The sequence below is a fragment of the Molossus molossus genome, unplaced genomic scaffold (genome assembly GCF_014108415.1).
Source record: "Molossus molossus isolate mMolMol1 unplaced genomic scaffold, mMolMol1.p scaffold_m16_p_14, whole genome shotgun sequence".
In the NCBI taxonomy this organism is placed as follows: Eukaryota; Metazoa; Chordata; class Mammalia; order Chiroptera; family Molossidae; genus Molossus; species Molossus molossus.
In genome coordinates, this window is record NW_023425349.1 from 7,181,955 (window position 1) to 7,198,611 (window position 16,657).

General features: G+C 53.8%; 1 protein-coding gene across 1 annotated transcript in view; it reads left to right on the plus strand.

Annotated features, from left to right (window-relative positions):
* The window catches only part of ENG (endoglin), a 35,424-nt gene extending 18,914 nt beyond the window's left edge, over nt 1-16,510 (plus strand). Inside the window, exons 3-15 of the mRNA XM_036261396.1 lie at nt 200-340; nt 3,518-3,677; nt 4,370-4,529; nt 4,839-4,965; nt 5,382-5,556; nt 5,794-5,936; nt 11,150-11,287; nt 11,521-11,559; nt 12,287-12,403; nt 12,728-12,979; nt 13,834-13,888; nt 15,493-15,594; nt 15,721-16,510. Coding sequence (XP_036117289.1) covers nt 200-340; nt 3,518-3,677; nt 4,370-4,529; nt 4,839-4,965; nt 5,382-5,556; nt 5,794-5,936; nt 11,150-11,287; nt 11,521-11,559; nt 12,287-12,403; nt 12,728-12,979; nt 13,834-13,888; nt 15,493-15,594; nt 15,721-15,845 — 1,734 coding nt within the window. The 3' untranslated portion in view covers nt 15,846-16,510. The remainder of the gene's footprint in view (nt 1-199; nt 341-3,517; nt 3,678-4,369; nt 4,530-4,838; nt 4,966-5,381; nt 5,557-5,793; nt 5,937-11,149; nt 11,288-11,520; nt 11,560-12,286; nt 12,404-12,727; nt 12,980-13,833; nt 13,889-15,492; nt 15,595-15,720) is intronic.
* The last annotated feature ends 147 nt before the right edge of the window (nt 16,511-16,657 follow it).

Here is a 16,657-nt window from a genome sequence, read left to right on the forward strand (position 1 = left end):
CGCAGCAAATATGCTCTGAGCGCTCCCTGAGGGCCAGACACTGTGCTGGGCCCTGCGAGGCGGGAGTGGACAGGCCGGGCAGGGAGAGCAGAGTGAAAGCCTGTGGGATATGGGTGGTCATATCCATGATGGGAGCGGCACAGTCTATGTAAGTCTGATTGGTCTGTGTGTGTGTGTGTCTTTCCTTGCCCCTCCCCAGGAAATGTCAGAGCTGAAGTTGACTGTCCAGATGTCCAAGCAAAATGGCACCTGGCCCCGAGAGGTGCTCCTGGTGCTCAGCGTAGACAAGATGGTCTTCCTGCGACTGCAGGCCCCCGGAATCCCACTCCTCCTGGCCTACGTGAGTGTGCTGCCTCCAACCCCAGGCTGAGGCACAGGCCTTGGAAGGGCCCTGCCTGCTGAATCCCGTGGGGCCCTGACAAAGAACCCAAAAGGCTTCAGGGTCTGGGGTAAAGAGTTCAAATTCAGACATGGGATTCAGGAAGGTGGCCAACCCTGGCTAACGACGCCATCTTCTCACATAGCCTCAGTTTCCCCACCTGTTAGGACTCAGTGACATCCCATAAAATAATCTTGTCACTGTCTTTGAAAAAGTTACGAGACATGTATCTGAAAATATTTAAGTATAGATAAAAAGGGTCAGGAGGAAACCTAACTATGTATTAACAGTAGTTATGGCTGGAAAGTGGGATTAGGAGAGACATTTATTTTGTTCTTTGCACTTGGTTGAATTTGCAAGTCTTGCTCTAATTAACATGGCCTACGTTGGAGAACATTTATATTTTAAAAACTCAAGTTTTAAAGAGAGGAGATAACTGGCGGGGACTCACCGAGGGGGCGAGGGGCCGCCTCCTCCACATGGGAGGCCCTAGGAGGTGACCCCAGATGTGAGCAGCTGTTGTTTACAGCCAGAGACAGCAGGGTGGGGGTGGGGGAACGGAGGACAGCAAAGATAACTAGGGGGAGAGACACAGAAAGAAAAATGGAAATGGAAACAGGAGGGCCCGGGTGGGGGGGACAGACAGACACTGAAAGACCAGAGGCAGAGTTGGGGGAGGGGAGCCGGAGACCTGAAGATGGAACCAGACCCAGGCTGACTGGGGACAGGCCCAGAGACAGAGAACTTGTGGGGGGTCAGGGGTGAAGAAGCCAGACTGGCAGCCCAGAGACAGACAGAGAGGGGTAGCATGAAAGACCCGGAGGGCAGAAGCTCGGGAGGGTGGGGCTGGACCAACCCGGTTCGATACATCTCTCTGCTCCCAGCGTGGGAGATCGAGGCCCCGTGGAGGGCCAGGCCTTGCCATGGCTTCTCCTCCTCCTCCTTTCCCACTCCAAGCTCTCTGGAGATGGCCCAGGCAGGGAATCTGAGCCCAGCAGGAGCCCTAGGGGCCCAGGGAACATCAAATGTATCCTCCGGCAGGAAAGTTGGAAGATCATAGCAACTAAAGGCTATGGCTTCGGCCATGCCTTCCTCCTGCAGCTAAGACTACCCCAGGTGGGGTGGGCACCATCAGAGCCTCTCTCAGCCTGGGCCTGCAGCTTCCTAGATGTGACTGGAGGGGCCTCAGCCTGGCTGGGGGCTCGGGCTCACTGGGCCAGACCCAGTGCCAGGTGAATGGCAAACACCTGCATTTAATCCCTATTACATCCCCATTTTGCAGACCATGACTCGAGGGTCAGGCGAGGTAAAGGTCCTCCTACCTCCTCTAGATCTAAACCACTGCCCCAGCCCTTCCCTCACGGGGCTGGCTCCTCACCCAGGTTCTCATCACTTTGCCGCCTTGTTTAAGTCCTGCTCCACTCAAGGCAGACCATTCTGTGGGGTCTTGCCTATTTCCACTGTCAGAAAGTCCCCCTTAGTATCTTGCCTGAAGCCCTTATGCTGCTTCAGCACCATTGCCCCTGGCTTTGGAGATGGAATGCACAGGAACTCAGTCCAAGGCTCCAACAGCTTCCTCTGGATCCTTTGGCTTCAACAAAGCACCTCCACCATGAAGTCTTCCCTGTTTCCTCCCCCCTGGGCCACCAGGGTCTCCTCTGAGGAATGGGCAGTAGGGGCAGTGAGGTGCTAGAGCCACCCACTATTCCTGTCCATCCAGAGGACCTGTCTTGCTCGCTCCTTTTTTTTTTTTTTTTTAAATCCTCACCCGAGGACATTTTTCCATTATTTGTACAGATAGAGTGGGAGGGAGAGAGAGGAAGAGACAGAGAGAGAGAGAAACATCGACGTGAAAGGGACACATCGAGTGGCTGCCACCGCACGACCAACCAGGGCCGGGGACAAACTGCAACCGAAGTACGTGCCCTTAGCGGGAACCGAACCCAGGTCTCTCCGGACCGCAGGCCGATGCTCTAACCGCTGAGCCAAACCGGCCAGGGCTGCTCGCTCCTTTTTTGTTTAACCTCAGCCAAGGATATTTTTTTATTGATTATTTTTAGAAAGCATGGAAGGGAAGAAAGGGGTGAGGGAGAGAGAGAGAGAAATATCCGTGTGAGAGAAACACATCAGTTGGTTGCCTCCTGCATGCACCCCAACTGGGGTCGGGCATCGAACCTGCAACCCAGGGATGTGCCAGGAATCAAACCTGTGCATTGGTCAGGGCACTCCTTTGATTTTTTTTGTTTGTTTGTTTGTTTTTTTATCCTCACCCGAGGATATTTTTCCATTTTTTGTACAGATAGAGTGGGAGGGAGAGAGAGGAAGGGAGAGAGAGTGAGAAACATCGACGTGAAAGGGACACATCGAGTAGCTGCCACCCGCACGACCAACCAGGGCCGGGGACAAACTACAACCGAAGTATGTGCCCTTAGCGGGAACCGAACCCGGGTCTCTCCGGACCGCAGGCCGACACTCTAACCTCTGAGCCAAACTGGCCAGGGCTCCTTTGTCTTTTTTTATTAAATAATATCCTCTGTCTTCTCTTATTTCAAATGACTTGATATGTGACTAGTGCCTGAATGGTAAGATTCCCCAGGACATAGACCATCTCTATTTGTTTTTCATTCATTCATTTGTGCATCCATTTCTTCTCTCCTCCCTTCCTCCTTTTCCATATACCAGGCATTAGGGTGAAGCTGACATGCCAGGATCCTGAGTGCTGGGCCTAGAACCTGGTGCAAAGTCAGACAAATATTCCTCAGTGCCTACTATATGTTGAGCACCATGTGGGAATGGGCAAGGCAGACATTGTCCCTCACAGACTCTTAGAGTGTGAGGGAAACAGACAGAGGTCATAAGTGTGGGTTGAATGAGTATGACAGTGGAAGGGTGGGGAGTATGGTTTTGGACAGGTGAAGAAACATGGATGTGTGTCTGTCCAGCCCCCCAGGTGTGGAAGGGAGAAGGGGCAGATCTGGCTCTGATGGGGGAGACCCTAGTTAGGGGACCCCGGGCTGACTTCAGATCCACCAGCCTCAGCATTCCCAGCCCTGGCTGCCTCCGCTCAGGCAACCAGCTGCCTCCCCAAATTACCTCCTGCCTGGGACAGGGGACTCAGGCCTCCCTGTGTCTCCCCAGAACCCCAAACATGTCTTTCAAGAGCTCCAAGGAGTCAACGTCGTGCATCTCCCAGGCTTAACCAAGAGCCAGCTCCTCGACTGGGCAGATACAAAGGGTGCCATCGCCTCTGTCGCTGAGCTGAGCGACCCCCAAAACATCCTCCTCCGCCTGGACCAAGGTCAGCTTCTCCAGCAGCCACTCTGGGCTCAAGACTGGAGGAATTTGAGTTCCTCTGGTCCTTTCCTCAGACGTGGGCACCAGACCTCCAAGCAGGGACGTGATTTGCCCCAGGCCACATAGAGCAAGGCAATGCTTTATTGGTACAGTAATTACCTCTTCACCAAATATTAGTTTGAAATTATTACTTGTCAGTTTTTTGACCCAGAAAAACAGCACATTCATATTCTTTATTGTGCACCTACTGTGTGCCAAGCCCTACGCTAGGCATTTGGGGACTCTGGGAACAGACCCAGATCCTGCTCTTCTAGAGCTGACACTGTGGTGGGGCGATGACTATAAACATGTACACAGATAAATAAATGACATCATTTCAGGTCATGGAAAATGCTACAAAAAAGATACAAATGGGGTGAGGTGTTGGTGGTTGCAGGGCTTCACCCCTAACATGTGCCATGGTTCATACCTTGTATGAGCCCTGTGTTGATGATAAGGAAACAGAGGCCAAGGGACTTACCATGAGTCACTCAGCAGTAAGTGGCAGAGGGGAGATTTGAACCCAGGTCCTCTCATGCCCCCTACTTCCTGGCTGCTTCATCCTGCCTGACCCACCTTCACAGTGGGTAAGGGTGGGCCTCTGTGTTAGGCGCCAGGCTGCTCGGGGAGGGGACTGAGCTGCGCTTGTCTCTGCAGCCCCGAGGTCACCGTCCTCCTGCAGTCCCGAACCCCACATGGACATGGGCCGCACGCTCGAGTGGCAGCCGCGGGCTTCGGTCCAAGGCTGCCGCTTGGAAGGTGTGGCGGGCCACAAGGTGGCGCACATTCTGAGGATCTTGCCCGGCCCTGAGCCCAGGTAAGGTGTCCGCCCTCGCCCCAGGCCCCGCCCCGTCGGCGCCCTTCCCCGATTAAGCCCCTCCCTGTTCACGTCTCAGCCCCGCCCCTGGCCAGGTGAGAGTATAGTCGCCCCACCTATCTCTAGGCCCCGCCCCCACGAGCCCCAGCCCCGATGGTTTCCACGTGCTTTCGGCACACCCACATCCCACCAGGTAGTGGGGCCGCCACTGCACCCGGGTCTCAGGCCTTGGACCCGCCTGGCCAGTCCCCGCCAGGCCCCACCCAACCCACCTTCCCGCCGGCGCTGACGGGGTCTGTCTCCCCTCAGGCCCCAGACAGTGAATGTGAAGGTGGAGCTGAGCTGCACTTCAGGGGATCCTGACGCCGTGCTCATCCTGCAGGGTCCACCCTACGTGTCCTGGCTCATCGACGCCAACCACAATATGCAGATCTGGGTGAGTCTAGCTCCGTGCCCCAGACAGCCCGCCGCCGCAGGCCTGGCTGAGGTTCCCGAAAGAGAGAACCCAGGGGCCCTGCACCAGCATCCCAGCCCTGAGCCCTTACACGTGATGATGATATTTCCCACCCTACCCTGTTCCTCTGTTCACTACCTATTGTTCCTTGGGATCCAGATGCCACCTCCTCCAGGAAGCTTTCCATCATCTCTTTGGGAGGCCCTTAATCCAACCCATGGGTCCTGCAAATTCCTAGAGAGGCGAACTCCATGCTAAATCGAAGGGCAAATGGGGCCAGTAGATGAGGGGGGGTGGCCCAGGCAGAGGAAACAGCAGGAGCAAAGGAAGCACTGAGGCCAGCCAGGCTGTGTGCCCCTGACTGTGGCTCCCTGCTCTGCCTCTGTCCCTGTCATTAGGCCACTGGTAAATACTCCTTCAAGATCTTTCCAAAGGAAAACATCAGTGGCCTCGTGCTCCCAGATACACCCCAAGGCCTGCTGGGGGAGGCCCGGAAGCTCAACGCCAGTGTGGTAGCGTCCTTTGTGGAATTCCCTCTGACCAGTGTCATCTCTCTTCAGGCCAGCAGTTGTGGTGAGCACCCGGCCCCCTTCCCTGGCCCTCCTGCCTTCCTTTGCCCTGCCATTGGGTCAGTTGCCACAGTGCGGTGATACCACCTCACAGCTGTGTGAGTGTGCCAGGTCGGGAGAGCCCTATTTTCCTCCTCGGAATATGGGGACGATGAGAGTAGCTAACTATAGACATACTTAGTGCCCGGTGCACAGCAAGCCCTCAGTGACTGTCCACCTGCCCACCTCTGCTACCCCGTAGGCGGTGGGCTGCAGACCTCACCCACACCTGTCCAGACCACCCCTGCCAAGGAGACCTGCAGTGAGGTGCTGCTCATGAGTCTGCTCCAGCCAAACTGCTCTGATGACACCATGACTTTGGAACTCAAGAAAAATCTCATCTTGGTAAGGGAATCCCTGCCTGTCGTACCTGGCTGACATGGGCAGCCCTCCTCTAGCCTAAGAATCTTGGGGTCCTAACCCTGGTGGAGGAATAAGTCACATCCCTCTACAAGCTTGTTTTCCCACTTGTAAAATGGAATTGAAAATGGTACCTACCATGTGGTGAGAATTAAGTGAGGTCTGACATGCTGAGCCAGATGTGGTGCACAGTAAGTGCTCAATAAATAGCTACTAGGGCCCAGCCGGTGTGGCTCAGTGGTCGAGTGTCGACCCATGCACCAAGAGGTCACCGGTTTGATTCCCAGTCAGGGCACATGCCCAGGAATCTAAATCCCCAGTGAGGGGCATGCAGGAGGCAGCCAATCACTGTTCTCTCTCATCGATGTTTCTATCTTTCTCCCTCTTTCTTCCTCTCTCTCTAAAATCAATAAAGAAAAAAAAGCCCTGGCCGGTTTGGCTCAGCGGTTAGAGCGTCGGCCTGCGGTCCTGAGAGACCCGGGTTCGGTTCCCACTAAGGGCGCGTACCTCGGTTTCAGTTTGTCCCCGGCCCTGGTCGGTTGTGCGGGTGGCAGCCACTCGATGTGTTCCTTTCACATCGATGTTTCTCTCTCTCTCTCTGTTCCTCTCTCTCCCTCCCACTCTACCTGAACAAAAAAATGGAAAAATGTCCTCGGGTGAGGATAAAAACAAACAAACAAACAAACAAACAATAAAGAAAAAAAAATAGCTACTATGTAGTTGACAATATTAATCTGAAATGCAGGCCGAGCTGTGTGCTCACTTAGAAGACCTCCACAATATGATCTCTGCCTAATTGAAGAGCAAGGATATTTATTATAAAAAGAACACAGGCTTTTTTTTTTAATGCTCATCCGAGGATATTTTTCCTATTTTCAGACAGAGTGGGAGGAGGAGAGAGAGAGAGAAACATTGATGTGAGAGAGACACATTGACTGGTTGCCTCCCACATGAACCCGACCAGGGCCTGGGATGGAACTGCAACCGAGATACGTGCCCTTGACCAGAATTGAACCTGCGACTCTTTGGTCTGTGGGCCTACGCTCTAACTGCTGGGCCAAAGCAGCAGGGCAGAACACAGGCTTCTAAAAAAATGTGGAAAGCCCTGGCTGGTTTGGCCCAGCAGTTAGAGCGTCAGCCTGCGGTCCAGAGAGACCTGGGTTCAGTTCCCGCTAAGCGCATGTACCTCTGTTGCAGTTTGTCCCCGGCCCTGGTTGGTCGTGCGGGTGGCAGCCACTCAATGTGTCCCTTTTATGTCGTGTTTCGCTCTCTCCTCCTCTCTGTCCCTTCCACTCTATCTGAACAAAGAAATGAAAAAATGTCCTCGAGTGAGGATAAAAAAATAAAATTTTTTTAAAAAGTGTGGAAAAATTAGAAAAGAAGAAAAACTCAATCTTTACCAAAAGACAATGGCTACCAACATTTTGGTTTGTTTCTTTCTAGAATGTATGCTCTGTGTATTTTTTATATGGTAGAATCATATCAGATGCACTTGTGTCTGAAGCTATATTCACTTAACGTATTTTTATTTATTTTTTTTATCCTCACTTGAGGACATTTTTCCATTTTTTGTTCAGACAGAGTGGGAGGGAGAGAGGGAGAGAGAGAGAGAGAGAGAAACACCGACATGAAAAGGACACATGGAGTGGCTGCCACCCACACGACCAACCAGGGCTGGGGACAAACTGCAACCGAGGTACACGCCCTTAGTGGGAACCGAACCCAGGTCTCTCTGGACCGCAGGCCGACGCTCTAACCGCTGAGCCAAACCGGCCAGGGCTTTTTTTTTTTTTTTTCACACTTAACGTATTTTTAGAGCTTTGACATAGGTACTTAATATCACGTTTAACGAGCACATATTATTCCATCGTATTGACAGGCCATAATTAACTCCTCCTCCCTTGTTAGACCTTTAGCTTGTTTCCAATTCTGTAATATTATAAATATGCAGAAAATGTCATTGTGTATGAAACTTTTAAAAATATGGGATTATTTTCTTGGGATAGATTTTCACATTAGTGAGATTGCTGGGTGAAAATGAGTGAACGTTCTGGAAGTTTTGATTCATGTTGGCAACCCACTTTTTAAAAGATGATTCTAATTCTTACTGCTGTTTTATGAGAGCACTGTGATTCTTTCTCTCTTTCTAGACTATTATTGTTGTTTTAAAAAAACCTTTGCCAATGTGGGAGGTGGAATGTGGCGTTCTATTCTAGTTTTTGTGTTTTTTTAAAATTGATTTTTAGAGAGAGAGGAAGGGAAAGGGCGAGAGATAAAAACATCGATGAGCAAGAACATCGATTGGCCGCCTCCTGCATGCCCCCCGCTGGGGATATGGCCCACAACCTGGGCATGTGCTCTGACTGGGAATTGAACCGGTGACCTCTTGGTGCATAGGTCAACACTCAGCCACTGAACCACACCGGCTGAGCTCCATTCTAGTTCTAATTCATACTTCCTTGCTGAGTAGTGAGTGTGGGCATGGCTCCATATGACTGATAATAACCTAAGGCTCTTTATCACTGTGGCTTGGTATTTTTCTTTTTTTTTCCTCACCCAAGGACATTTTTCCATTTTTTGTTCAGATAGAGCGGGAGGGAGAGAGAGGAAGAGAGAGAGAGAGAAAGATCGATGTGAAGGAACACATCGAGTGGCTGCCACCCGCACGACCAACCAGGGCCGGGGACAAACTGCAACCGAGGTACGTGCCCTTAGCGGGAACCGAACCCGGGTCTCTCTGTACCGCAGGCCGACGCTCTAACCGCTGAGCCAAACCGGCCAGGGCTTGGTATTTTTCTTGATAATTTTTATAAGCTTTTTACATAAAGAAAACAATTTGGGGCCCCTTGTCCTTCCTTCTTATCGAAATAATTTCTCCCAGTTTTTTATAGTTCTTTACATTTTTGCTACAGTAGTTTTTAACTTTTTGCATATTTGAAAACACTGGGCCATTCTAGCTGCCCATCTTCCCCTCTGTGATTTCTTCTGAGCTTTCTGAGGCAAGAAATCTTGCTGCTAGAGCCTCAACAAATCACCCATGTTCTCAAGGATTTTTAGAATAATAGTCTATGGTTAAGCCCGTGTGGGAGTTATTTGGGGTGTGAGGTATAGGAGCCTATCTGAAGCTCCATCTGTCTCTGCCCATCTCCCCCTGCTCCCCTGCCTGCACGTGGCCCAACAGATGTCTGGGGTGGGGGTGGGGGTGCAGTGACCAGTGACAGCTGGCATTACTGTTACCTGGTCCTAAGGGGCCTGGATGAGTACGTTATCACCCATCAGTCTTTGGAACATTACACTGCACTAAAAAGAATGTGTTAGATCTATAAATGTAGACACAGAAAGTTATATATGATTTATTGTTCAGTGAGAAAACTAAGCTGCAGCATGAAGGACAGTATGGTGCCATTTGTTAAAAATACCAAAAAAAGAAAGAAAAAAAAAACCCCACACAGTTCCTCTGAGTACATATGTCAGTGTAGAAGAAAACACAAAGCAAAGGGCCTGAACAGATTGGCTGCCAAACACGGGGCATGCAACCTCTCAAGGGTTTATGAAAAGTGGTGAGTGTGTGTGTGGTTTGAATTTCAGGCCCGCGCTCGCTGGGGCTTCACCCAGTGCAGAGCCATTTCTGTTTGGTGGGCTGTCTCCTAGGGTGGCCGCGGGCAGCCAGGGCAGCGGCAGGCAGGGACAGCATTCTGGGAGTGGATGTGAGTTTGCTGAACTCAAGTGGGACCTCCAACAGCCCACTCATCTCTAAGACTGAGATTCTTTGATCCTAAGAGTGTGACTGAGAAATTCGAAGATCTGATTCTTCTAAAACAGGAGATGGCAAACTAGGGCCCGCTTCCTGTTTCTGTAAATAAAGTTTTAATGGCACTTAGCCACACCCACAAGGACGTATTGTCTGTGGCTGCTTTCAGGCGATAAAGGCAAAGTTGGGTCATTACAACAGAGACCACATGGTCAGCACAGCCTAACACAGCATTTGCTCTCTGGCCCTTCAAAGGAAGTTTGCTGACCGCAGGTCCAGGAGTCTAGGCTCTGAGACTGGATTATGCTGGCGGGGTCTGCATGCACCTGGGGCTGTGAGCAGTGGTTGTATGTAGAACTCAAATGAATTTTTATTTTTTTAATTTATTTTTATTTTTTTAATCCTCACCCGAGGACATTTTTTCCAAATATCTTCAGATAGAGTGGGAGGGGGAGAGAGAGAGAAACATTGATGTGAGAGAGACACATCAACTGGTTGCCTCTCACACAACCCCAACCAGGGCCAGGGACGAACCACAACTGAGGTATGTGCCCTTGACCAGAATCGAACCCGCAAATCATAGGTCCCAGGCCGACGCTCTAACCTAGTGGTTCTCAACCTTCCTAATGCCACGACCCTTTATTTTTATTTATTTATTTTTTTATTTTTTTATCCTCACCCGAGGACATTTTTCCATTTTTTGTACAGATAGAGTGGGAGGGAGAGAGAGGAAGGGAGAGAGAGAAACATCGACGTGAAGGGACACATCGAGTGGCTGCCACCCGCACGACCAACCAGGGCCGGGGACAAACTGCAACCGAAGTACGTGCCCTTAGCGGGAACCGAACCCGGGTCTCTCCGGACCGCAGGCGGACGCTCTAACCGCTGAGCCAAACCGGCCAGGGCTGCCACAACCCTTTAATACAGGTCCTCATGTTGTGTGTGGGCGCATCTGCACCTGGGCGGACCCGCCTGGAGACGGATAGAGGAGCCGTGTCTCGGTTCCTAAGATCATTGGATCATTTTCCGATGGTCTCAGGCAACCCCTGTGAAAGGGTCGTTCGACCCCCAAAGGGGTCGCGACCCACAGGTTGAGAACCGCTGCTCTGACCGCTGACCAAAACTGTCCAGGGCTCAAATGAATTTAAAAATTTTAATAGTTCTGCATTTGTTTTAATATATATTAGAAGAAAAATAGTAAGTAGTAAATCGAACTCATGATGTCACACATTTCATTGCTTAGGACAAGGTTAAGTAGAAAGCGAATCAAGTTCAGGAAAAGCATTGTCTTAAATGGTGTAGGATGACCGAATCTAACAAAAATGAAGAGGGGGGCGGAAGGACGCCTGTGACCCCTGGGTTATGCTCAGTCCTTGGTGCTGGGTTGTGAGGGACAGACCCCAGGGAGCCTGGCGCCTCCTGACGGTGTCCCCCAATCCCGGCCTAGCCTTTGAAGTGCACCATCACGAGCCTGACCTTCTTGGACCCCAGCTGCCAGGCTGAGGACAGAGGTGACCAGTTGGTCTTACACAGCACCTACTCCAACTGTGGCATGAAAGTGATGGACAATGTGGTCCATAATGAGGTAAGAGCTGGGGCAGGAAAGGGAACAGCCTAGTTGGTGGCCCCCTCAGGTGCCTCCTTGACCTTCTAGGCTGAGGGGCCTTGGGGAGGATGGGGAGGGGTGCTCAGGAGGAAGACAAGAGCAGGGTAGCCATGGTTGGTTCCATCTCCCCAACTATAAAAGGGGAGTATTGGGTGGGATCCCCTCTGGGGTCATTCCCAACTCTGACCAGCTCTTTGGCTCTGTTCTTGCAGGTGGTCGTCAGCTTCCTGTCAAGCTCATCACCACAGCGGGTGAGATGGATGATCACCGTGCTAACACATCTGGTCCAGGGGCCTGGGGTCCCTTCCAGGCCTGGGAGGGCGCAGGCCTCGGCAGTCTCAGGCCTGGTCCAGCCCTGGCTTCAGAGTGGCTCAGCCTCCCCTTCTGTTCAACGGGACCAGTACTGTTTAGGGTTCTGTTCTCAGCCTCTCAAGTGAGCAGGTTCTAGCACATACTGTCTGTGTGGCCTTGGGCAAACACTGAAAGCTTTCTGGGCCCCAAGGTCATGTCTGTGAGCAGAGGCATAAAAAGGATCCCCTGAGAGGGTGCTTAAGAGCAGTCAGAGATGACCCCGGGACAGCACTTCCCACAGGCCTGTGCAGAGTTCTTGATAAATATTAGTTTTTCGTTGTTGGTTCTTATTTTTATTTATTTATTTTTTCTGTATTGATTTGAGAGAGAGAGGAAAAGATAGGGAGAGAGAGATAGAAACGTCGATGAGAGAGAACATCGATTGGCCGCCTCCTGCATGCCCCCTACTGGGGATCGGGCCCACAACCTGGGCATGTGCCCTGACCGGGAATCGAACCGGCGACCTCTTAGTGCATGGGTCGACGCTCAACCACTGAGCCACACCGGCCGAACTTGTTATTTTTTAAAGATGAGGATGAGGGTCAGGCAACTCCTCTGGACCATGACCCCTGCTCCCGTCCCCACCCCGCCCCTCCCAGACTGACGCCGTCCCTCCGTCTCCCACAGAAACAGGTGCAGTGCATCGACATGAAAAGCCTCTCCTTGCAGCTGGGCCTCTACCTCACCCCGCAGTTCCTCCAGCCCTCCAACGCCATTGAGCTGGGACAACAGGGCTTTGTGCAGGTACTGGACTTGACCTCCCAGGACTGCCACCTCCTGGGACTTCTCAGAACCTTTCTTCCCACCATTCGTCCAGAGAAGATGAGAATTTAACTGTCCAGAGGAAGGAAAGAGCCACATTGTGCGTGATGGGGGCAGAGACAGAAAAGGCAGAGCTCAAAGGCTCTGATTGTAATGTCACCTTCTCCTGGGAGGCCCTTGACTGTCCCGCCCTCCGGGCTCAGGGGCAGGTGCTCGAGAAGGAATCCAGATCATTTCCCGAGCGCGGGCAGGGTGAAGGGTGAAGAGGAGCTGCTCAGGCCTTGTCCCCCTTGCCTACCTGTGCAGGTGAGCATGTCCCCGTGGATCCCCGAGCTCACGCTCAAACTGGACAGCTGCCAGCTGGATTTGCGGCCTGAGGCAGACACCGTGGAACTCATCCAGAGCAGTGTGGCCAAGGGTAGCTGCGTGAGCCTGCTGTCCTCAAGCCCTCACGGTGACATGCGCTTCAGCTTCCTCCTCCGTGGCTACATGGTGCCCACACCCAAGGCTGGCACCCTCAGCTGCACTGTAGCCCTGCGTCTTGGGACGTCGTCTCTGGTGAGTGGGGCCTGAGCCAAGCCCAATGTCAAGGGTGGCTTTTCGGTCTGGGGGTTTCAGGAAGGGACACGACAGACCAGGAGGATGTGAGACCAGTTGGCAGGGGCAGAGGCACAGTCAGGTGTGTGGTTTCTGGCTACCAGGGGTACTCTTTCTGCCACCCTATGGCCTCTGATGACTTTGCTGTGTCTTGGACATTGGTAGGATATGCAGCTGCAACCGTCCATCTGTCCATCCATCTGTCCACCATCCCACATCCCACCCAGTTCTTCATCCATAGTCCTTCCACATCCGTCATCCGTCCACCCACCCATGAAGTATACTCACCAGTGTAATCTCAGTAAACAAGGGACCTCAGGGAAGAGGGTTCAGACAGGAGACACCTTTCTGATTTTCTGCCTTTACCAGTCACCATGCGGGGGCTCTCCACTCTCAGGCACTCAGCCTGGACCCGTCTCCAAGCCCTTGCACACAGAAGGGTCTCTGGTTGGATGAACCGAGAGAAGCCTCTGGGGCCACTCCGGGCAGGCCCTCTGCCTCCAGCCATGAGCCTGGGCCTCCAGGCCAACCTGGCTGATCTTTCCAAATCACTGGTGAGGGCAATGAATGCAGTGCGGAGTGCTCCCACCGTCCTCGTGGGAGTCAGGGGCTCAGGAAACATTCCAGTGGCAGCCAAGGACTGTCCCCCCAACACCCGAGGCACAGATCTCCGACGTGCTTGAGGCGCCCAGCTGGAACGTGGTGGGATGCAAGGCCCAGGTGCTAGGATAGGCTGTGCCTGCGTCAGCGCAGGGAGTAAACCTGGAGGCTTCCTCTCGGCGGCTGCGCCACACACGGCTCTCTTCCTTCCCCAGGATGTCCGCAGGACTGTCTCCATGCGTCTGAACATCGTCAGCCCTGACATGCCTGGTGAGCTCTCTCCAGGTGTCTCTGGGGTCCCAGTGGCTGAGGTCAGAGTGGGGCACACAGACAGCCCAGAGGGATGGGGCCCAGGTTCCCAGCAGGGAGGACCCGAGAGAGCGTCCCTGGGAGGAGGGCGGGAAGGGGCCCCGCTGCCTGGAGTAGGGCCCACAGCTGCGTCTTCCAGAGGGAGAGCCTTCGCTCCGGACCACCCCGTGGGCCGTGATTCCAGGCCTTCGACTCTTTCCTTCCTCTTTTTTTTAAGCTACTTTTACTTTTTTTTCCCCCCTTTATTGAGAGAGAGGAATGGAGAAGGAAGGAGAGAGAGAAACATCGATGAGAGAGAACATTGACTGGCCGCCTCCTGCATGCCCCCAACTGGGGATCCGGCCCACCACCTGGGCATGTGCCCTGACCAGGAATCGAACCGGCAACCTCTTCGTGCATGGGTCGACACTCAGCCACTGAGCCACACTGGCCGGGCATCTTTTTTTGTTGTTGTTAATCCTCACCTGAACATCTTTTTCCATTGATTTTGAGATAGGGTGGAAGGGAAGCGGGAGGGAAGAAAGAAAGGGAAACATCTAGGTGAAAGAGACACACTGACTGGCTGCCTCCAGCAAGACCCCAACCGGGGCCTGAGATTGAACCTGCAACCCAGTCACGTGCCCTTGACCGGGAATCGAACCCATGACCCTTCAGTCTGTGGGCCGACACTCAAACTGCTGAGCCAAACCACTGCTGGGCCAGGGCACCTTTGGCTCTTCTTGATCCCCATGGTGGCTGGTTGACCTCACTGGGGGGATGGGGCCTTCACAATCAGGTCTGGATGGGACACAAGGCACGTGGAGTGGTGCTGGCCTCACCTTAAGACTTCCACTGGGGAGGACGCCCCTTCAGCCCAGCACCCTCCAACCCCTTTGTTAGTTCCCTCTGGCCCCCACCCCCGGGCCGAAGAGTCCCTGACATTGGAGGCAGAGGTGGAGGGTACCTTCCCCTTTGCCACCCAACCTGGGCCAGGATGGAGCCCCACTCCCAGCTCCCAACCAGGAGACAAGGGCTAATAACCCCATTGCGGGGACAGGAACTCCGGCCCAAGGGGAGGCTGGCTGGCCCACGGTCACACACGAGTCAGAGTGTGGAAGAAGTGAGGCTTGGCAAAGCCCAAGGGCAGAGCTAGAGAGCCGTCAGAGGTGCTCTGCCCATCCCTGCCATGGTGTAGGGCCCCGAGCGGGCAGGGATTGACCTAAGGTCACACAGAGAGAAGGGACAGGCTCTGGACCCCCAGGCCTCACGCACTCTTTGCTCAGATTATACCATCCAGCCTCCCTAAAATGTATCTCCGTCAGCCTTGGGGGGCGGAGGCAGAGGCATGGCCCACAAGGCCTGGTTAGGCCCTCTTGGTAGGCGATCATAGCAACCACAGCTTAGTGCCAGGCATGGGCGTAATGAACCCACTTGCTAGATGAGAAGACAAGTTCAGAGAAGTCAGGGCAGTGAGCTGGGACTCACCCCCAAACCCGCGCTCCGGCCAGCACCAGGGTAGGGAGCCAGGGCGGGGCCGGGAGGAGGCAGGCGCGCTGACCGCAGCTGTCCTTTCTTCGGCTGCACAGGCAAGACCCTCGTCCTGCCCGCCGTGCTGGGCATCACCTTCGGCGCCTTCCTCATCGGGGCCCTGCTCACTGCCGCGCTCTGGTATATCTACTCGCACACACGTGAGTATCCCAGGCCCCCACCATGAGTGCTCAGGACCCCTCTACTACCACCTGGGGGAGCCCGACGAAGCCTCTGGGGGCGGGGGGAGCCCTGGCCGGGGCCCTGACCTCCGCCCCTGCCCCCAGGTCCCCCCAGCAAGCGGGACCCCGTGGTGGCAGTGGCTGCCCCGGCCTCCTCAGAAAGCAGTAGCACCAACCACAGCATCGGGAGCACCCAGAGCACCCCCTGCTCCACCAGCAGCATGGCGTAGTGCCCAGCCTGGAGCCCTGGGGGCCACCCAGCCAGCCCTTGCCCAGCAGGAGAGACTGAGCAGCCACCAGCTGGGAACCATTGGTGATGAACTCACTCCAGGACCCCAATCCTTCCACTCAACCAAGGATGGACCATGCCCTCTGCCTCTTTCTCAGAGGCCTGCAGCCAGCGGGGACACCAGCTCGGAATACCTTGGGGTCCCCCCACCTCACCCTGCAGAACCTTCAAACTCAGTGGGCCTGGGGTATGGCTGCCCAGAACCACAGGGAGACAGAACACTATCCTGCATGTCCACATTGTTGTAGAAACCAAGTCCCTGTCATTTTAACTGGATCCAGCACTCAATGACCTGGGCTGGACAGGAGGTGAGAACTCGGAAGACTGCCCAGCCTCCTCAGGCCTCAAGCGCCTCCTCAGTGACCAGCCCAGAACCAAGACCTGATCCCAGCAGCACAACCTTGGACTGGCACAACTTTGGGGGTGGGGAGGACTGAAGCCTAAGGATGCCCAGCCTGAGAGTGGGGGAGCCTAGCTCCTTCCTGCAACTGTCACATGGAGACCCCTTTCCTCTGAGCCCATCAGGCAGCAGACAGGAGTGGCCGGGCTGCCTGACCTGGGCCCACCCCTATATACTCACCACCAATAAATCAGACCATGAAATCAGTGCTAGGCTGGGAGAAGGGAAGGGGCACCTAAAATGGGGGTGAGGGCAGCTCTGGGCTCAAATCTTAGACCTGCCACTTTTGGCTGTGTGACTGTGGGCAGGTCCCATGGCTTCTTCAAGCTGGCCACAATTCCCTCATCTGTAAA